This window comes from Aspergillus saccharolyticus (assembly GCF_003184585.1).
Source record: "Aspergillus saccharolyticus JOP 1030-1 unplaced genomic scaffold BP01scaffold_1, whole genome shotgun sequence".
Lineage (NCBI taxonomy): Eukaryota > Fungi > Ascomycota > Eurotiomycetes > Eurotiales > Aspergillaceae > Aspergillus > Aspergillus saccharolyticus.
This window is the reverse complement of record NW_020290611.1, coordinates 638,396-654,426: the sequence shown is the minus strand read 5'-3', so window position 1 is coordinate 654,426 and position 16,031 is coordinate 638,396. Positions and strand designations below refer to the sequence as shown.

Here is a 16,031-nt window from a genome sequence, read left to right as displayed (position 1 = left end):
CTTTACAGACCCTTTCGCATTCGCTTCGTTTCAAATATTCTCCCGTGATAGAAAGTCCATCTGACTTGTGACACTTATGGATGTTCATTAAATGACGAGGTTCGATTAGTGTAATCTCAGATGCGCCGAGGTGCATAATTCCACGGATGGTCCTCTTGTGGTGGTTTGTTCGCATCTTCTTCGCCTACAGCAGTGTACCGTTCTTGTTTATGTCTGATGTGGGGCCAGTATCGCCAGTATGGAACTATCCTACCATTAGTATGCACAGTACACAACCGACCAGCGAAAAAGATCAACAAACCAACTCGTTCCCATGATCATCCCCATCGCTGCCCCCCCTCACCATCTCCCTCCTCCTCCTCTTCCTCTGAATCCAGCCCCTCCTCACTCGGCAACACCTCAGGAAACCAGCCAAACCGCCCCAAATCCACATAGAATTCCCCCATACTATCCACCTCTACCTCCACACCCTCCGCTCGCAGTGCTTCAGCCTGCCGTTCTGCACTCCCCGGTCCACTGTTCTCGCGACCCCAAGTTTTCCACTGTCAGCGACATTTCCATTTAAATAAAAGAAAACAACAACAAAGAAGACACATAGGACAGTGGCAAGGGAAGCCTTACCGATGCGAGATCATCCCTTTACTATTAATCACCCGCTGCCACGGAACGTTACCGGAGTGGAAGAACGGGGTGGTTGATGCTGCTCCTGCCTCTGCTTCCTCTATTGCCTCCGCAGCTGCATCAGAGGGGGCCGAGGGGAGATGTTTCAGGCTTACGCCTACTTGCCGGGGACGTTTAGCTGGGTTTATGATCTGGTTAGTTTAGGATCTTGGCTAGTAGGGAGTAGAAGGGTTGACGGCTCAGACCAGCCCGGGGAAAACACGCCAGGTTTGGGGAGCTTCTAGTCAACTACTAATGGGTCATGGACAATCAATCAAGTGTAGACATACGATATCCTAGAAGCAGAGCGATATGGCCATAGGAGGTTACGCGGCCGTAGGGAATCTCCTGGATGGCTTCGTAGACGGCGTTGATCCACCATTCTGCTTCGTCGGAGCGGGGCATATTTTTTTTTGATCTTTTTCCTGTTAGGTGGTGTCGTTGCTGAGCGGATTTCTGGAGGACGAATGAATGGGATGGGTGTATCTTGACGGTGCTATATCTATGCATTACATTCGACCTATCTAACTTAGATGCATCATTCGTCTCAAGGGGGAGAGGGAATAGTGTATGATATGGCGGAAGTATAGTATACGCCGTCGTGGGACATTAGTAAAATTACCGTACCGTACCGGCAGAACCAATCCTCCGACACCCAGGCTCCAGCTCAGGCTCTCCCCGTCCAGACTTGGAGCTCTTTTCCCCGAACTAAGTTAGCATTTACTCTACCTTTTCGATCCTCAGATAACACGCACACTCAAACTACGACTACATAACCCAACTACTTGCTCACAGCACAACCTCGACATCTACGGACATACACACACACACGTCCACCTAACCCATCCCGGCCACCAACCCCCCCCCCCCGGACAAACACAATACCACAATGCCTTCCTCCTCACTAGCAGACTACCTCGCCAAAAACTACCTTACCGCCGACCCACCAGCCCCCGCCGACCGCCCCAAAAAGAAACGCAAGAAGACCAGCAAAACCGAAGAAGCTTCCGGCCTTATCATCGCCGATGACGATCCGCCGGATCTCCGCGCCGCCGCTGCCACGGGAGCCCGGATGATGGACGATGACGAGTATAACCCTATCGTTGTGGCGGGACGCGGTGGTGGCGGCGGCGGCGGCGGTGGGGGTCAGTTCCGGCGCGCGAAGAAGTCTGGTTGGAAGACCGTTGGTAGTGGTGCTGGCCAGGATGCGGAGAGTGATGCGGCTGATGCGATATTGGCGTTGGCGGCGGCGGAACGGAGGGCCGGGCGCGGGGGGGATGAGATGGATGAGGATGACGAGCCGGTTGTTGCGGAGGAGGGGGATTTTGATGGAGGGCTGAGGATGGAGTCGGGGGCGAAGGCGGGCTTGCAGACGGCAGCGGATACGGCGGCCATGGTGGCGGCGCAGGAGCGGAAGAAGAAGCTGGAGGCTGCCAGGTTCAAGGATAGCCGGGCCGGGGAGGGGGAGAAGGCACAGGAGACGATCTATCGTGATGCGTCCGGGCGGATCATCAACGTGGCGCTGAAGCGGGCGGAGGCGCGACGGGCGGAAGAGGAGAAGAAGCTGAAGGAGGAGGAGGCCCGCGAGGCGCTGATGGGCGATGTGCAGCGACGCGAGAGGGAGGAGAGACGCCAGCAGCTACAGGAGGCCAAGGCCATGCCGTTGGCGCGCAGGGCCGACGACGACGAGCTGAATGACGAGCTGAAGGCGCGCCAGCGCTGGAATGACCCCGCCGCGCAGTTCCTGACCAAGTCCACCGGGCCCGGGACGAGTGTGACGGGGAAGCCCTTGTATAAGGGCGCTTTCCAGCCGAATCGCTATGGCATTCGGCCGGGCCACCGCTGGGATGGCGTGGACCGCAGTAATGGCTTCGAGAAGGAGTGGTTTGCGGCGAGGAATCGCAAAGGGCGATTGGAGGCGCTGGACTATCAGTGGCAGATGGACGAGTGAATTGGTGATTGCGTATATATTTACCTTGGCTATGACTCTGCTATGACTCTTGTTACACAGTTGCAGTGCTGGACACTGGCACTGATGACTTCGATAATTACCGAATGGGGAGCCCGACGTGGGCTGGAAGTTTCTGCACGTTATGTACATTAAATATGTCTGTACACCAAGTACGGAGTAGATCGGTGCGATAAGGAGTTTCTGCAACCAACCCGTTAGTTAACATGCTTGCTGATGTCATGTCCGTGGCTGCGCTGAGTCTCCGCCATGACCTCCAACTGCAAAGCCCTTCCCCAGCCATCATTGATCACCCGCCGCGCTAACGGAATTCCGATCAGCGACAGGGAAGACGTGCAGCTGGTGACTCGCGGGACTCGCAGGATGCGATCACGTTCACCAGCTCTGTAGCTGACAAGCGTCATCATCATCATCATCAACCGCCTTGCAGTCATTCCCCGTGAGCACGGTGGTCTCCCTTATTCGTCCACCACGAGGCCTGGACTGACACAAACTTGTGCACTGAGTTACATACAGTGTGAACCCTTGCGGAAGAGAAACAAACCGGAGAAGACACGCCAACATCATCATGCCATTCTGCAGCAAGTGAACGTCCAGATAAGCCAACGTGCCTGAAGGGAGTGGATCGGATTGACAACCCATCTTTGGTTCCAAACGTCTCAAAAATATCAATAGTCCTGCTTTAACCTCGGGAGAAAGAACAACGGAGGGGAAGATAAACCATGGGTTGGGGGGGTTTGCAAGTGGCGCTCTCGGGGGATCGGCAGCCTGCGATAACAATCCAGGAGAGGCTACTCCGATACTACTCGCTCGCTCTATCCCCATGGGATTCCCGATAACGAATCTTGTTCTGGCTTCAAAAAGTAAAAACCTCTTGGAAGTTGAGATCAATAAGCCCATTCATAAATCATAAATGGACAGAATGGATGATATTCACCAGATGACCTATCATCCGCCATCGGTTCCCTCTTTCGCCCTAGACGGTACCCCGTGCTACCATTTTCGTATATGACTGATTGCGACTCACTAACCACGAAGGTACCGATAAGTTAATAAGTAGTCACCCTCCAGGAGGCTATTGACAGCATAACCCTCTTTCCCCCCTTCTGGGAATGACTACTAGCCCATTCCCCTCCTCACTAGGTTGTCAACTCTCTTCTCTGCTCTCACCTGCAGTGAGGTTTGTTCCCCTTGAATTGCGCAATTTGCCGCCTTGACCAATATCCGGATCGCTGATGACTGGAAACCAGCCGGGTTTCTTTATGAGTCAGACCAAGAACGCCTTGTGGTAGCCACGGTCATTGTTTATCGGACGTCTTTGGTTCGTGGTTCATTACTCAGAATCAGGACCCTTCTTTTTTACGCGCCTTCGGCCAGCCTTGTTTCCCTGGCTTTAAATCCGTTCCCTCTCATCCCATCACTCGGAGCCGGTACAGGCAACAACCACCCGTTCCTCCCAAAGCGTGTACAACGCGTCTCTCTAGAGACCAGCCAGATCCTTCTTATCACACATACACTTTGACGAACGACGAGTGACTCCGTCGGCCGTCATGTCTGAATCCTTGCTTGATATGCGCCGAGCTGATAAGGAGGCCAAGCGGGCTCACGACCACAAGGCGAAATGGGCTTACGGTACTCGACGTGCTCGTCACATCCCTGAGCCCCTCTCGTCCACCCTTCCTTTCACTCGCCCGGCGATGCCTATTACTCATAGCATGAAGTAAGGACCAGTTCTGCAGGTGCCCCAGTCTATTGCAAATCTGACCGAGGAAATAGCTTCACACGTGCCCTGCAGTTCAATCGCAAGAGCCAAACCAACCACCTGGCCAGCGATGCCAAGATAGCCCTCCGTGCCGATGTCCGGGAAGCCCTCGAGAGTGGTCCGTCCGACTCATCTGGGGATGATGTCGACGCTCCCGGGTCGATCAGTAAGGCTCAGGAGGAGCTCGAGGACAAGGACGGCAGCCTGCACGATTATGACATCTCAGGGCAGACTATACTCTCGGACGCTGTCAGCAAGGCGATTGAGAAATTTGAAGTCAAGGAGACAGAAAAGATCATCAAGACGTATGAGATAATTTCTCGCGAGAGCGAGACGGCCATCGGTTATCTGGCTGACGATGATGACTTTGAAATGGTGGACCACATCCATGTCTGATCTTCTTGCTTTCTTCTTGCTTTCTTCCAGCTCTCATACTGTTATTCTAGCGTCATGATCTTTCGGACTGGAGTTGAGCTCGTCTACTTGGGGGTATTCTTTCTCATTGGGATTTCAGCTGGTTGTATCATCATTAATGCATGCCGTTCCCGCGCTTGGCCTTGGTCCCCGCGATGTAGATGGAGGACATGCGGGGACAAGGCTGGTCTGCTCTTGTTATGATCAGCAGACTGTGGTTATTTTTAGGATTCACTTTGTTTATTAGTCTAGTTTTCCTTTAGACAGTTGCAACAGAGCACGTATATATTCTTGATCGTCCCAATGTGTTTGTTTTCGCGCCTGGGGTGTAGTAATGAGGAGTGCGGGGAAGGTTTAGTGACTACGCGGTCGCAGCAAACCACTCACTCAAGTGGAGGCTTCCCGCATTGCGCTGCGATCGGCTGCAGTCCAGTTGTCGATAAGGATATATACGAACCTCTTGATTGGCAAGGAATGAAAATTGCACTTTATACGGATTACGGCGTAGTAAAATCAAAGATGCCAGCCAGTCAGTAGCTCTAGCCCGCCCGATCGCATTTCTGCAGGCGGGCAGATGCAACCACCACCCCGTCCCAGTCCGCCCTACGTATGCAGCAACTTGTTCACAGCGAAGCTCTTTTCTGGGGAATCCCCATCGGGCTGTGAATTATAACTTCGCCATCCGGAAAAGAAATTCAATACCAAGGGTCGGGTTTCAGGACGGGTAGTTGCCACCAAGCGTTGCTCGGCGGAGGGTATGGATTGTTTACCAAAACAAAAAAAAATAAAGGGAACCAGTAACTTATCGGGAAAAAGTCCAGCTGCATCTGGCCGCTTTCCGACCCCCTCCCTCCTCCTTTATCGTGTTCACACAACCTCAACTTGACACAGTATCTCTCTACCATCTTCTACCCATTCTTTTTCATACTGAATTTTAATTTATCCTGATACGATGGAGCCACGAACGGCGGAAAGTCCGATGGACTTCGAGTGGCAGTCCAAGCCGCCCGGCGATGTGACGTCGCCTTTTTACCAGCTCAGCATGCAGCATGACAACCAGAAGAAACGTGCGTCTGTCAACTGCGATGATCGCAAGTGCTTGTATGGAGACATCTTGCAGAAGCTGACCGTGTCAATAGGTCCTCATAGTATTTTCGACTCCCCTGGAAAGAAGTCCTTGCCTGCCCTCCGAGAGCCGAACTCGCAACCATACCTCTTTTCCCAGCCCCGAACCCAGCAGCCACCAGGCACCCCAAAACCCAGCTTCAACCACTCAGCTTTCATGACCCCGCGCAAGTTCGAGGTAGATTTCTCTTCCGGCGCTGAAAACATGTCCTCCCCCGAGCATGCAGACAACGAAGACACCCCCGAACAACCTACGACGTCAGCACACCGCAACTCGCTGTACAGCATGTACGGTCGGTTCGCACCCAGCCCCGGCCGTGGTGAAATTCCTCGCGTGAGCCACTATTCGAATGCATTGGCGCGACGTGTTCAAAAGAGACGGCGTAGAGATAAGGCATTGGATCTACAGATACGGAAAGAGGACAGTGATGACGAGAGTGACGATGCGGACGCGGGGACTTTGAAGGCGACAAAGACCCGGCACGACCAGATACAGCCGGAAGCCCAAACCGGATCGCGCTTGTCCTCATTTTCGGACTTCTTCGCCTTGCTTGAAGCGCACCCTAACATTCCGAGCATTCTCTCGTGGTGGGCACAGCTAGTGGTCAACCTCTCGCTATTCTCGCTTGCCGTCTACGTGGTTTTCGGCTTTGTATCGGCTATTCGTGCTGAGTTCGACCAGGCGGCCGAAGAGGTGTCGGATACAATCCTGGCGGAGATGGCAGCGTGCGCGAAGAGCTATGTTGACAATCGATGCGCCGGCGGAGATCGTCTTCCTGCGCTGGAGACTGTATGCGAGAACTGGGAGCGATGCATGAATCGGGACCCGGCCAAGGTTGGACGGGCCAAAGTGTCCGCGCACACGATGGCGGTGATCATCAACAGCTTCATTGATCCTATAAGTTGGAAAGCAATTGTACGCCCCCCCCTCCCCCGGCCATTCATTCTTGAGTAGATGCACGGCTAATTCTCCCTTAGATGTTTTTCCTGGCCACCATTTCAACAGTCACCGTTGTCAGCAATTGGTCATTCCGTTCTTTCCGCAACCGCTACAACCAGCATGAATACTCTCATCCTGCTCCGGCCTTCACGAGACAGGCATCCGGTCAGCATCATCCCCCGCCGATCGCTCAGTCGCACTATCCCTACCAGCATAACCCAGGCTACGGATACATGGGACCTCAAGGTCAAGGGTCTGCGCCCGGCTTTGAGAAGCAGGAGGCACCCCTGCTGCTTGAGCAAGCGCAAGGAAAGAGATTTGCGACCGAACGAGGTCGTAGCCGTGACTCGCGCCTACGCACTCCAAGTCCAATCAAGCGCCTGCTGTGATCTGTTTAGTGGCTTACGACCTTCGACTTTACACGTGTGGACCTGCGTGGTAGTGCCTGGGTTGTCCTAAAATTGCATGTGTCGGTGGCGATGGAGTTCGAGTTGATTTTATCAAGGACAAATATGGTTAGGTGTTCCGTGCATACGCCCCAGCTGGGCCTGGAGTTTTGGATAAGAGCTTTGTGTACATTATTGAGTTTTCTCTGTTCAAGGACGTCGAATATCCGTTTCACCTTTAAATTTGAAGCCATGGTGAATACAGCTGTAGTGCTTATCACTAGGGAAGTACCTGATGCGGCGGATGATTAATTTATGACGTCAAGTTCAAGCCACCACCGCCGGTGAGGAGAAAAGAGTAAGACATTACCACCACCCAGCTGCTCGAATGACTCGTCGCTATCAAACACGCACGGGAGATCGCCATGATATTCACTGCAGTGACAGGTAGTGATTGGTTGGGCGCTTTTGCCAGGGGTGTTGCCGAGACATGAGCTGATGCCAGGCCGCAAGGTCAACGAAGGGTCGAGTCCGTGTTCATCCTGACGTATTGCACCAAAAATTAGCTGTACTTTGACATCAGACTATATCAACCTTATCAATTTTCCTATTCTCTGCTAATCTCACTCGATTCTCATCGAAACGATCGATTGCTCGAAAACCACTGCATCGCGTAACTCACCACTATCAACCACTCACTAACTCACTCGTGGGCCCATCATGGCGCGCAGAGAAAGCACCAAGCAAAACCTTTTCGTTGTCTCCAACCGTCTCCCCTTGTCGGTCAAGAAGACCGATGACGGCTCCTACCAATCGTCCCTGTCGGGTGGTGGCCTGGTCACCTCGCTGTCGGGACTGACCAAAACCACTCAGTTCAGCTGGTTCGGCTGGCCAGGCCTCGATGTCGCCGAAGAGAAGGAACGGGAGTCACTTCGCAAGAGCTTGGACGAACACAACGCAATCCCGATTTTCCTAGACAACGAGCTGGCGCATGATCACTACAATAACTTCTCTAGTAGGTCATACCTTTCCTCAGCTTCTTGGTTGGGGACCATAGTCGGGCTAACCCTGTCTCCGCAGACTCAATCCTCTGGCCCAGCCTTCACTATCAATCCGGCGTCAACTTCGACGAAGGGCCCTGGAAATCTTATCAAAAAGTCAACGAGATCTTCGCCGACACGATTGCCGAGCGTGCCCTTCCAGGAACATTAATCTGGGTCCACGACTACCATCTCATGCTTCTACCCCGGCTGCTGCGCGACCGGCTGAAGGGCAAGAACTGCGCGATTGGCTTTTCTCTGCACACCCCCTTCCCTGCGGGCGATTTCTGGAGAAGTCTGCCGGTGCAGAAGGATTTGTTGGACGGGATGCTCGCTAGCGATGTGATTGGGTTCCATACGGAGGAGTATAAGCAGAACCTGGTACACTCTGCCGAGATGCTGTACGTTTGACTTGCTGTCTTCGGTGTTTTCCCACAAATACTGGAGTTGATACTAATGAGATTGTTGGGATGACAGGGGCGCGAAAACAGATACCCCCGGCCAGATTGAGTACCGCGGCCACCAGGTTGTGGTGGAGAAGTTCATTGTCGGCATTGATCCACAAAAGTTCGCGGACTCGCAGGCAAACGAGGATGTGCAGAAGCGCATCAAGCAGCTGCAGGAACGGTACAAGGGAATGAAGATCATCATTGGGGTGGATCGGCTGGACCACATCAAAGGCCTGACGCAGAAGCTCAAGGCCTACGATGCTTTCCTGGATCAGCACCCGGAGCTGAACAACAAGGTCGTGTTGATTCAAGTGGCCGTGCCGAGTCGCGAAGATGTCAAGGAGTATCAAGATCTGGAGACGGAGGTTAGCACCATTGCGGGCAGGATTAATGGGAAGCACTGTGAGTATATCTGTTTGAGAATTACTCCTTTGACGGTCATTGACGGTGGTCTTCTTGCAGCGACGGCCGATGGTTGTCCCTTGATCTACATGCACAGGTCGGTCAACTTCAGTGAATTGACCGCGTTGTACTCGGTCGCGGACGCGTGTCTGCTCACCTCCACACGCGATGGCATGAACCTGGTCTCGTTCGAGTACGTGGCCTGCCAGGCGCAGCGGCATGGTGTTTTGGTCCTCTCGGAGTTCGCTGGAGCGGCTACGTTCATGAAGGAGGGCTGTCTGACCTTCCACCCTGCGAACCAGTCGGAGATGGTTGACGCGCTCTACAAGGCTGTGACGATGGGCGATGAAGATCGGGAGAAGAATTACGACACCTTGCGAAAGTTTATCGAGACGAATACCAGGTGAGTTGTGTCCCGGTTCGGCAGCGGTCATGACGTTTACTGATCAATGGTGTTACAGTGCGAAATGGGGAGAGACCTTCATCGACACGTTGTATGGTCGCTTGAGAAGCTCGTAGGGTTTGATCGAAGCAGATCGATTGGGAGAAGGTTCGATATGATCATACAATTATCTAATGCAAGGTTCGATGCTGTATCTACCGGCGAGAGATATTAAGATAGCATGTGAACGACTACTTTCTGTTCTGCCCTGAGGTTCTGTTTTTGCTCGTGGTCCTGATAGGGTCCTTTTATCACTGAAAGCGTCTCGCTGTTTCGAATGCATGGAGGGTCTCGTAACAAGGGGCCGGGGAGAAGCGAAACTCAGCTGACAGCACTAAACAGACTGCTCGCTTGACCAGACTTTGGCAATCGAGACAATGTAGTCATTGTGTTACATCTGAAGTTCGTGGGTGATGCAGGTTGACCCTGATCGCCGACATCCAGCCCTGTCTTGTGTGTACTACCAAGATGTTCAAGATGTAAGAAAGACCAATGGCCTACATCTCTGGTGCGGTACAGCGAGGAGAAAGACTTTGGTGCGGCAAAGTCATTTGGCAAAACCGACCAAGCTTTTTGAGCTGAAAGCAGGATATTGGCAACTGACAATTCCGTGGAAAATCACCTCCTGCTTAACCATCGACCGACAGATTGATCGAGGCTACCATGGAATGTCTCTGATGCACGAGGTCTGCGTGACACTGCATGCTGAGCGGCTGCGCCCTAGATTTTGTCCGGCTGTTCTATGGTTCGCTGCTCGAGTTAAGCTCTATCTAGGGTCATTTCCTTGCCTCGAAGCTCAGAGGTCTCCAGTACCACCCCACCATCCCCTGAACCTAAACACGAGTCCTTCTTAGTTCAGTTTACTATTATAGATCCACGATGCTCTCACCAGGTCGTCACAGACGAAAACACCGATTGCGCAGCGTCCTAGGATGGAGTAATCGCCCCGCATTCTGACCTCAGAAGAGCCATATAAATTCGGCCAGATCTCTCTTCCTGAGAGCAGCTGGAGCAGTTTATCGAACTCAGCTTGTCATTGTTGGCCAACAACCCTTTTTTATTACCAAACGAAGATGGCACGACTCAGATCATTTATCATTGCTGCCTTCGCAACGATGACTGTCGCAAACCCTCTTCCTGACCCGACTGCCCAACTTCAGACTCGCCAATTTCCCACGGATCAGAATGATCTCGTAGGTGGGCCCTGCAAGGACTTTACCTTGGTCTTTGCTCGAGGCACCTGGGAACTGAGCAACATGGTGAGCTGAACTTGACCTTTCAGCACTCTTTCACCTGAGCTCAAGATTGACAGCGAGATAGGGTGCAGTCATCGGGCCCCAGCTCTGCTCCATGCTGAAAGAGCAAATCAGCCCCAATCGAGTCGCCTGCCAGGGTGTTGATGGCATGTACCATGCTCTCTCCCCCCCAAACTTCCTCAGCGCAAACACCGATGCCAAATCAATAGCCGCCGCGGCTACAATTCTCGAGCTGGCGACTACCAAGTGTCCGAATACCCAAGTCTTTGCGGCTGGATACAGGTATGTGCTTGCTGTCTACTTGCTTCTGGTCTTCCACCTGATCCCTCCTTCTTCCCTCCTCTCTACATCTAGATCAACGACTAATGCAAACGATGAAATAGCCAAGGCACGGCCGTCATAGATTACGCTGTCCAAGAAATCAAGCCAGAGGTCCGCGATAAGATCAAGGCAGTGGCATTGTTTGGATTCACGCGCAACATCCGGGACCACGGCGGGGTCCCGGGGTACCCACAGGACAAGGTCAAGATATACTGCGCGCCGGCTGATCCGGTGTGCGAAGACATTTTAATCCTCACGCCGCAGCATTATACCTACGGGGTCTATGCAGACGACGCATCGAAGTTCCTAGCGTCGAAGGCGAATCTATCCACTTAGGGGATGTTTCAGCCTACAAAAGTATTGAATTGGCGTTGGATGAGAGATTCTTTGTTGTGGATAGATTGATACTAGTTTCTACTTTCCAACAGGTTGAGAGAATTTCCACCTTGACCTTTCAGAGCGGATCAATACAGAATGTATAAGTGCTGATAGTCTTTTCATGCCATATCTGTAGTTGAGAAGGGCGGACTAGTCTGGTTGTCACTCAATGTCCCTGATTCCGCCCATTCTCTCATCCACTGTGACATTGTAGAGATAGATTAAAGCAGCCGTCTGAATTAAATTCGCCCAATCCACAGTCGCAAAGACACCTTTCGTGAAAAGCATCCCACAACCTTCACAGTTCTGACCCGCACCGACCTCTTCCACCAGCCACACATAACAAAGCCTGGTTTCTTTCGAGACGTAAGGGACACAGGACAGATAGTATTGACTCATGCTCCTTGTATAGACTTCACTCCACGTGACCCCAGGCCAGTCATAATAGACACAATCAGACCAAACCCGGCGGCCATCAAGAGTACATACCCAATCTGGAATCCAATCTACCTTACCTTACTCAGGATAGCACTGCACCGCCCTCGCCGGATTCCCCAACTTGACAAAGGTAATTTCCGTCGACACAATCCCCACAACATCCGCACAAGGCAGCCTATCGGTTCTGTCAGTAAGGAGCTGGACCAGTAATTATACAATGCACTCCCTAACTCTCAGATCTTTGCTTCAACACCCACACCAGCAACATTCCCTAGCCACCCCCAGTCCTTATCTGTATATCCTCCATATAAAGAGAAACTAACCAACATACGTACCCGAGAAGATAACATGTCACTTCAAGTGTAGGATCTGGCAACAACAATGTCGCGTTCCTCGCTCTGTATCATGTCATGTATCAGAAACTTGATCAAAAATAACCATAACCATAGCCACTAGTTCCGTCTTTTGCAATATGTAAAGATGACGGGGAGAGACGACTCGACCGGGGAAAGAACTCACGTAAGAGGCAAATCGGTACAGGTGGCAGGGATGACGGAATGGTTGCCGATGGGGACTTGGACGCTGGCGGTCGAGTCGGGGATTCCGACAGTGGAGCCGAAGAAACTAACTTCCTTCGAATGGGTGTTAGTATGGTTTAAGTTAGTGGTACGCAGGGTTGGAGGGGTCTTTTGAAGATAGGGGATGGGGGATGGAGAATTACAAGTTCAACGTAGGTAGTTGCGAGGATGAGGGGCGCTGGGGTGAGGAGGAAGAGGAGGGATGATGGTATGGTGGTGGGTTTCATGTTGATTCGGGGGGTCAATGATTGGACTGAGAGAATTTCCTAAGACTGATACACTTGAGGAGCCGACAGAGGTGGGGAATTTTTGGAAGGACGTTTTCTTATATAGATAGATACGCTGGATCTATAAGTCTGCGGGGTATACATCGTAGGATCTGGAGTAGCATTGCATGTTCAGATAGGACTAAGCTGCACGATGTGACGATGAGTTATGGTCTTGTTGGTTCAGGCTTATGTCTAGTGCTGACCTGAGACAACAAATAATACCTGCTACTGTCCATGTATCATAATTGGGATGAGACCTGACCTATGGGATGTTGAAAGTCAAGCTTTGATGAGCTGTGCTTATGTGCGTCTCCAGACGCATGTCTCGGTTCTCTGTGGTAAGCGAGAAGGTGATAATCACTGTAGTAAGTAACTGACTTATTCTGGTACTACTATGGTATTATAGCAACTAGCAACTTATCCTCAACCACAATATACTAACCTCAATACAGAAAAACACCCCCACGTCATGATCGGCAACCCCATACTCCGCCATCGGCACCGACTATCGGGATCGCGATTGCCGAACCGAACCACGATCTCAGGCCCTCGGTTCTGAAATTCCCCCAATTCCCCGCATGCTAAGATGCAAAATGCTCATGCTAAATGGCTATGGAGCAGTTGCCAGTCTTGTCCGACGTGCAAGGTCCAGTACACGAACTGTCCGAACCAGGAGAACTCAGGGAGGGTACGTATGCCGTACTATCCAAGTAATCAGCCAGCTCCTTCGACTGACAGTGTATGTGCCCAAGAGCGTACCGGGGACATTCCAGTGTGAGAGTTCCTCCACTCCTGGTATCGAATTGAAACTAGCAAAGGCCCCAGAGTATCTCGTCTCCCCTGCGGACTTCGTCTCCCCAATCCCGGAGACCCTGACGCCGGAAACTGTGGCGCCGTTGTTGTGCTGTATGTGCCATCCCCCACTGTCTCACCTCCCTTCAAATCAGATCTGACTATCTCATCAACAGCCGGTCTCATCTTGTACGGCGCATTAAACAAGCTCGACACAAAATGCAACAAGGGTAACTGGGTGGTACCACATCATGGGTGTCGGCGGGGGCTTAAGCCATTTGTGACGTCTCCCATCTCCATCTCCATGCAATGGTTTTCGCACTAATAGCCCCTCCTTGCTATAGATGCATTCAAATCGGTAGGGAAATGGGCTATAGAATCATCGCCGTAGATAGTTGAGTCTTGCCTTGCCCCTCCCTCCCTGCCCGTGTTTCCATGACCTCCATGTCCCCCCCCCCTCTTTTCTACAAACCTAACATCCTACCCAGTGAACCCAAACGATCCATCTGCTTGCAGTCAGGCGCAGAAGCATTCATCGACCTTCAAGACGATGTACGAATTCCAAACCCTCCTGGCGAACCCTCCAAAGTATCCCGCAAACCAATATCAATGCCAACCCAGCCTACTATCAAAATCCAAGCCCTGACTGACAGCATCGGCGCCCACGCCGTCATCGTCGTCGTCGGCCTCGAGAAAGCCTACGAACAGAGCGTCACGTTCCTCCGGCCCGTCGGCACGCTCGTCTGCATGGGCCTGCCGCAGCCGGACTACCATCTCCCCATTTCACCGCTGGTGTGCGTGGACCGCGGGTACAGGATGGTGGGGAGCGCGGTGGACACGGAGGCGGAGATGCAGGCGCTGCTGGGCTTGGCGGCGGAGTGGAAGGTGGTTACGCATATGAGAATGATTGAGCCAGCGGAGGTGAATGAGGTGGCGGGGCCGTTGAGAAGGTTTGCGGTGGAGGGGAGGGCGGTATTGCGGATTCCTGTTTAGGGGATGGGTTGTTGGGATTTGAGTATAGAGGGGTGGTTGTATTAGTGCGGGGTTGCTAGTATTGATGGGTGTGATTGAATTGGATTGAACAAGTTTCATTTCATGATCATGCTGCTGGAAGATCATGCTGCTGGGAATTATAGCTTCTATAAGAAGGGGGCTTGAATCTCGATCACCCCACTATCCCTCCAGCTTAGAGTCTGTTGAGGATTCATTATACGCCCGCTTACTCCAAGAAACGGCCACGCTTGTCCTGACGGCGGTTGTCGTACTCGAAGCGCATCGTGAGGTACTCTATACAACCGAAGAATATTAGCTGCTGTCAACTCTATACAGCAAGGAAAGTCAGCCCACCCTCGAAGTTGATGCTGCCATCGTTGTTCTCGTCAAATCTCTTGACATCCTCGGTGGTCATGGGAAGGCCGTCCTCGGAGATAAGTCTAGCAGCCTTGTCGAAGGTCATGCCCACTGCAAAATCCATGTTAAACCTTTTCAATTCGTATAGGCAGACGGCGTCTAGTCACTCACAGCAGCGGTCAGGGGACTAGGAGCAAATTGCTGTTAGTTAAGCCAGCACGCAACACGGGTTGCTTGAGAGATGTCTTGAATACTCACAGCAGCGTCGTACTCCTTCTTCATATCCTGGAACCACTCCAGGGAGTAGTAGGTGTTCTGTCATCCCAATATGATCAGCTATTTTTGATGTCAGGCAAGAATCGAAGGGTTTAACCTTAGCGTTCTGGACCATTTTGAAAGATGTTATTTGACCAAGGAACTGTTGGGGAAGAAGACTGTCCGTTGCTCGTCGGGTGACTGGCTTGCGATGAAGAAGGGAGTTCTCTGGGTGGAGGAGGGGGTTTATATCTCTTTCTCCTGCCCCCTTTCTCTCAGTTGTCCCAATGAGAGACTATCTACCTTGATCCCGTCGATTGTCTTGTGGTTCGACTACCGCTGGGCTCAGTGGAGAAGTCACTGCATGTGTAATCTGCTTGCTTCTTGCGTGGCAGATTGAGAGCTCAAGGCTTCAGCTTGGGCATTCCAGCATGCAGCTCACGGCTACATAAGTCATGTAGCATCAAGCATATACTAGCATTCGCACATAGTTACGGTACACAGGCTGGTGGTAGTATGCTCCCAGCTGTCAGCAGCTGTAGTAGATAGGCGAGAGCTATCGCGGCACCTCCGACTTGAATTTCGTACGCAGAATGTGGGGCAACCTATATGCTGTACATGCCCTCAGATGCTCAAGAGCTGTACGCTGCATGTCTAAAAGCCCAAATTCCTTGCTTTGGCTGAATCCTTGTGTACAGTGAGAGGCCTCTCATTTGTAATCTGCGAGAAGCAGCATTTCGAATGCATCGTCGAGTCAGGGAGAAGCAGATGCGTTAGTTGAATGGAGGAGGGTTGTATGTGGGCT

General features: G+C 52.1%; 9 protein-coding genes across 9 annotated transcripts; 6 read left to right on the top strand and 3 right to left on the bottom strand.

The window, feature by feature from the left end:
- Nucleotides 1–184: 184 nt before the first annotated feature.
- On the bottom strand, nt 185–1,065 carry BP01DRAFT_370413 (MGMT family protein; the record flags this gene model as incomplete). The annotated part of the gene is made up of 4 exons (XM_025576605.1): nt 185–213; nt 344–516; nt 622–799; nt 951–1,065. 4 exons carry the CDS (start codon nt 1,063–1,065, stop codon nt 185–187), a joined length of 495 nt encoding a protein of 164 aa, XP_025435748.1.
- A 484-nt stretch (nt 1,066–1,549) lies between these two features.
- Nucleotides 1,550–2,611, top strand: cwc26 (putative cell cycle control protein (Cwf26); the record flags this gene model as incomplete). The annotated part of the gene is made up of 1 exon (XM_025571462.1): nt 1,550–2,611. The coding sequence occupies one exon, from the start codon at nt 1,550–1,552 to the stop codon at nt 2,609–2,611; it is 1,062 nt and encodes a 353-aa protein (XP_025435747.1).
- A 1,568-nt stretch (nt 2,612–4,179) lies between these two features.
- Nucleotides 4,180–4,787, top strand: BP01DRAFT_361798 (uncharacterized protein; the record flags this gene model as incomplete). Its single annotated transcript, XM_025576195.1, has 2 exons — nt 4,180–4,349; nt 4,406–4,787. The coding sequence occupies 2 exons, from the start codon at nt 4,180–4,182 to the stop codon at nt 4,785–4,787; spliced, it is 552 nt and encodes a 183-aa protein (XP_025435746.1).
- An 898-nt stretch (nt 4,788–5,685) lies between these two features.
- BP01DRAFT_331179 (putative nuclear envelope protein Brr6) lies at nt 5,686–7,486 on the top strand. The gene is made up of 3 exons (XM_025573037.1): nt 5,686–5,872; nt 5,945–6,846; nt 6,909–7,486. Exons 1-3 carry the CDS (start codon nt 5,758–5,760, stop codon nt 7,257–7,259), a joined length of 1,368 nt encoding a protein of 455 aa, XP_025435745.1. The 5' UTR covers nt 5,686–5,757; the 3' UTR covers nt 7,260–7,486.
- Nucleotides 7,487–7,976: 490 nt separating this feature from the next.
- Nucleotides 7,977–9,666, top strand: BP01DRAFT_286812 (trehalose-6-phosphate synthase; the record flags this gene model as incomplete). The annotated part of the gene is made up of 5 exons (XM_025571474.1): nt 7,977–8,271; nt 8,337–8,697; nt 8,774–9,147; nt 9,208–9,550; nt 9,609–9,666. 5 exons carry the CDS (start codon nt 7,977–7,979, stop codon nt 9,664–9,666), a joined length of 1,431 nt encoding a protein of 476 aa, XP_025435744.1.
- An 887-nt stretch (nt 9,667–10,553) lies between these two features.
- On the top strand, nt 10,554–11,604 carry BP01DRAFT_5084 (putative cutinase). The gene is made up of 3 exons (XM_025579913.1): nt 10,554–10,848; nt 10,910–11,127; nt 11,229–11,604. The coding sequence occupies exons 1-3, from the start codon at nt 10,663–10,665 to the stop codon at nt 11,500–11,502; spliced, it is 678 nt and encodes a 225-aa protein (XP_025435743.1). The 5' UTR covers nt 10,554–10,662; the 3' UTR covers nt 11,503–11,604.
- A 50-nt stretch (nt 11,605–11,654) lies between these two features.
- On the bottom strand, nt 11,655–12,838 carry BP01DRAFT_5062 (uncharacterized protein). Its single transcript, XM_025579911.1, has 4 exons — nt 12,704–12,838; nt 12,502–12,614; nt 12,318–12,380; nt 11,655–12,157 (listed from the first exon to the last, which is right to left on the bottom strand). The coding sequence occupies exons 1-4, from the start codon at nt 12,785–12,787 to the stop codon at nt 12,061–12,063; spliced, it is 357 nt and encodes a 118-aa protein (XP_025435742.1). The 5' UTR covers nt 12,788–12,838; the 3' UTR covers nt 11,655–12,060.
- A 577-nt stretch (nt 12,839–13,415) lies between these two features.
- Nucleotides 13,416–14,614, top strand: BP01DRAFT_370408 (uncharacterized protein; the record flags this gene model as incomplete). Its single annotated transcript, XM_025576604.1, has 7 exons — nt 13,416–13,517; nt 13,582–13,609; nt 13,655–13,735; nt 13,798–13,876; nt 13,966–14,008; nt 14,138–14,173; nt 14,243–14,614. 7 exons carry the CDS (start codon nt 13,416–13,418, stop codon nt 14,612–14,614), a joined length of 741 nt encoding a protein of 246 aa, XP_025435741.1.
- A 173-nt stretch (nt 14,615–14,787) lies between these two features.
- On the bottom strand, nt 14,788–15,362 carry BP01DRAFT_387912 (uncharacterized protein; the record flags this gene model as incomplete). Its single annotated transcript, XM_025577783.1, has 5 exons — nt 14,788–14,908; nt 14,969–15,082; nt 15,143–15,158; nt 15,230–15,286; nt 15,345–15,362. 5 exons carry the CDS (start codon nt 15,360–15,362, stop codon nt 14,841–14,843), a joined length of 273 nt encoding a protein of 90 aa, XP_025435740.1. The 3' UTR covers nt 14,788–14,840.
- Between the last annotated feature and the right edge of the window lie 669 nt (nt 15,363–16,031).

Excerpts from the sequence above, each read along its gene's own strand:
- BP01DRAFT_5084 (XM_025579913.1), top strand. The coding sequence starts at position 10,663 with ATGGCACGACTCAGATCATTTATCATTGCTGCCTTCGCAACGATGACT. Across the intron at positions 10,849-10,909 it reads CCTGGGAACTGAGCAACATG|GGTGCAGTCATCGGGCCCCA; the intron begins GTGAGCTGAACT and ends ACAGCGAGATAG. Across the intron at positions 11,128-11,228 it reads GTCTTTGCGGCTGGATACAG|CCAAGGCACGGCCGTCATAG; the intron begins GTATGTGCTTGC and ends ACGATGAAATAG.
- BP01DRAFT_331179 (XM_025573037.1), top strand. The coding sequence starts at position 5,758 with ATGGAGCCACGAACGGCGGAAAGTCCGATGGACTTCGAGTGGCAGTCC. Across the intron at positions 5,873-5,944 it reads GCATGACAACCAGAAGAAAC|GTCCTCATAGTATTTTCGAC; the intron begins GTGCGTCTGTCA and ends CCGTGTCAATAG. Across the intron at positions 6,847-6,908 it reads CTATAAGTTGGAAAGCAATT|ATGTTTTTCCTGGCCACCAT; the intron begins GTACGCCCCCCC and ends ATTCTCCCTTAG.
- BP01DRAFT_5062 (XM_025579911.1), bottom strand. The coding sequence starts at position 12,787 with ATGAAACCCACCACCATACCATCATCCCTCCTCTTCCTCCTCACCCCA. Across the intron at positions 12,615-12,703 it reads CAACTACCTACGTTGAACTT|GAAGTTAGTTTCTTCGGCTC; the intron begins GTAATTCTCCAT and ends ACCCATTCGAAG. Across the intron at positions 12,381-12,501 it reads TGTACCGATTTGCCTCTTAC|AGCGAGGAACGCGACATTGT; the intron begins GTGAGTTCTTTC and ends GACATGATACAG.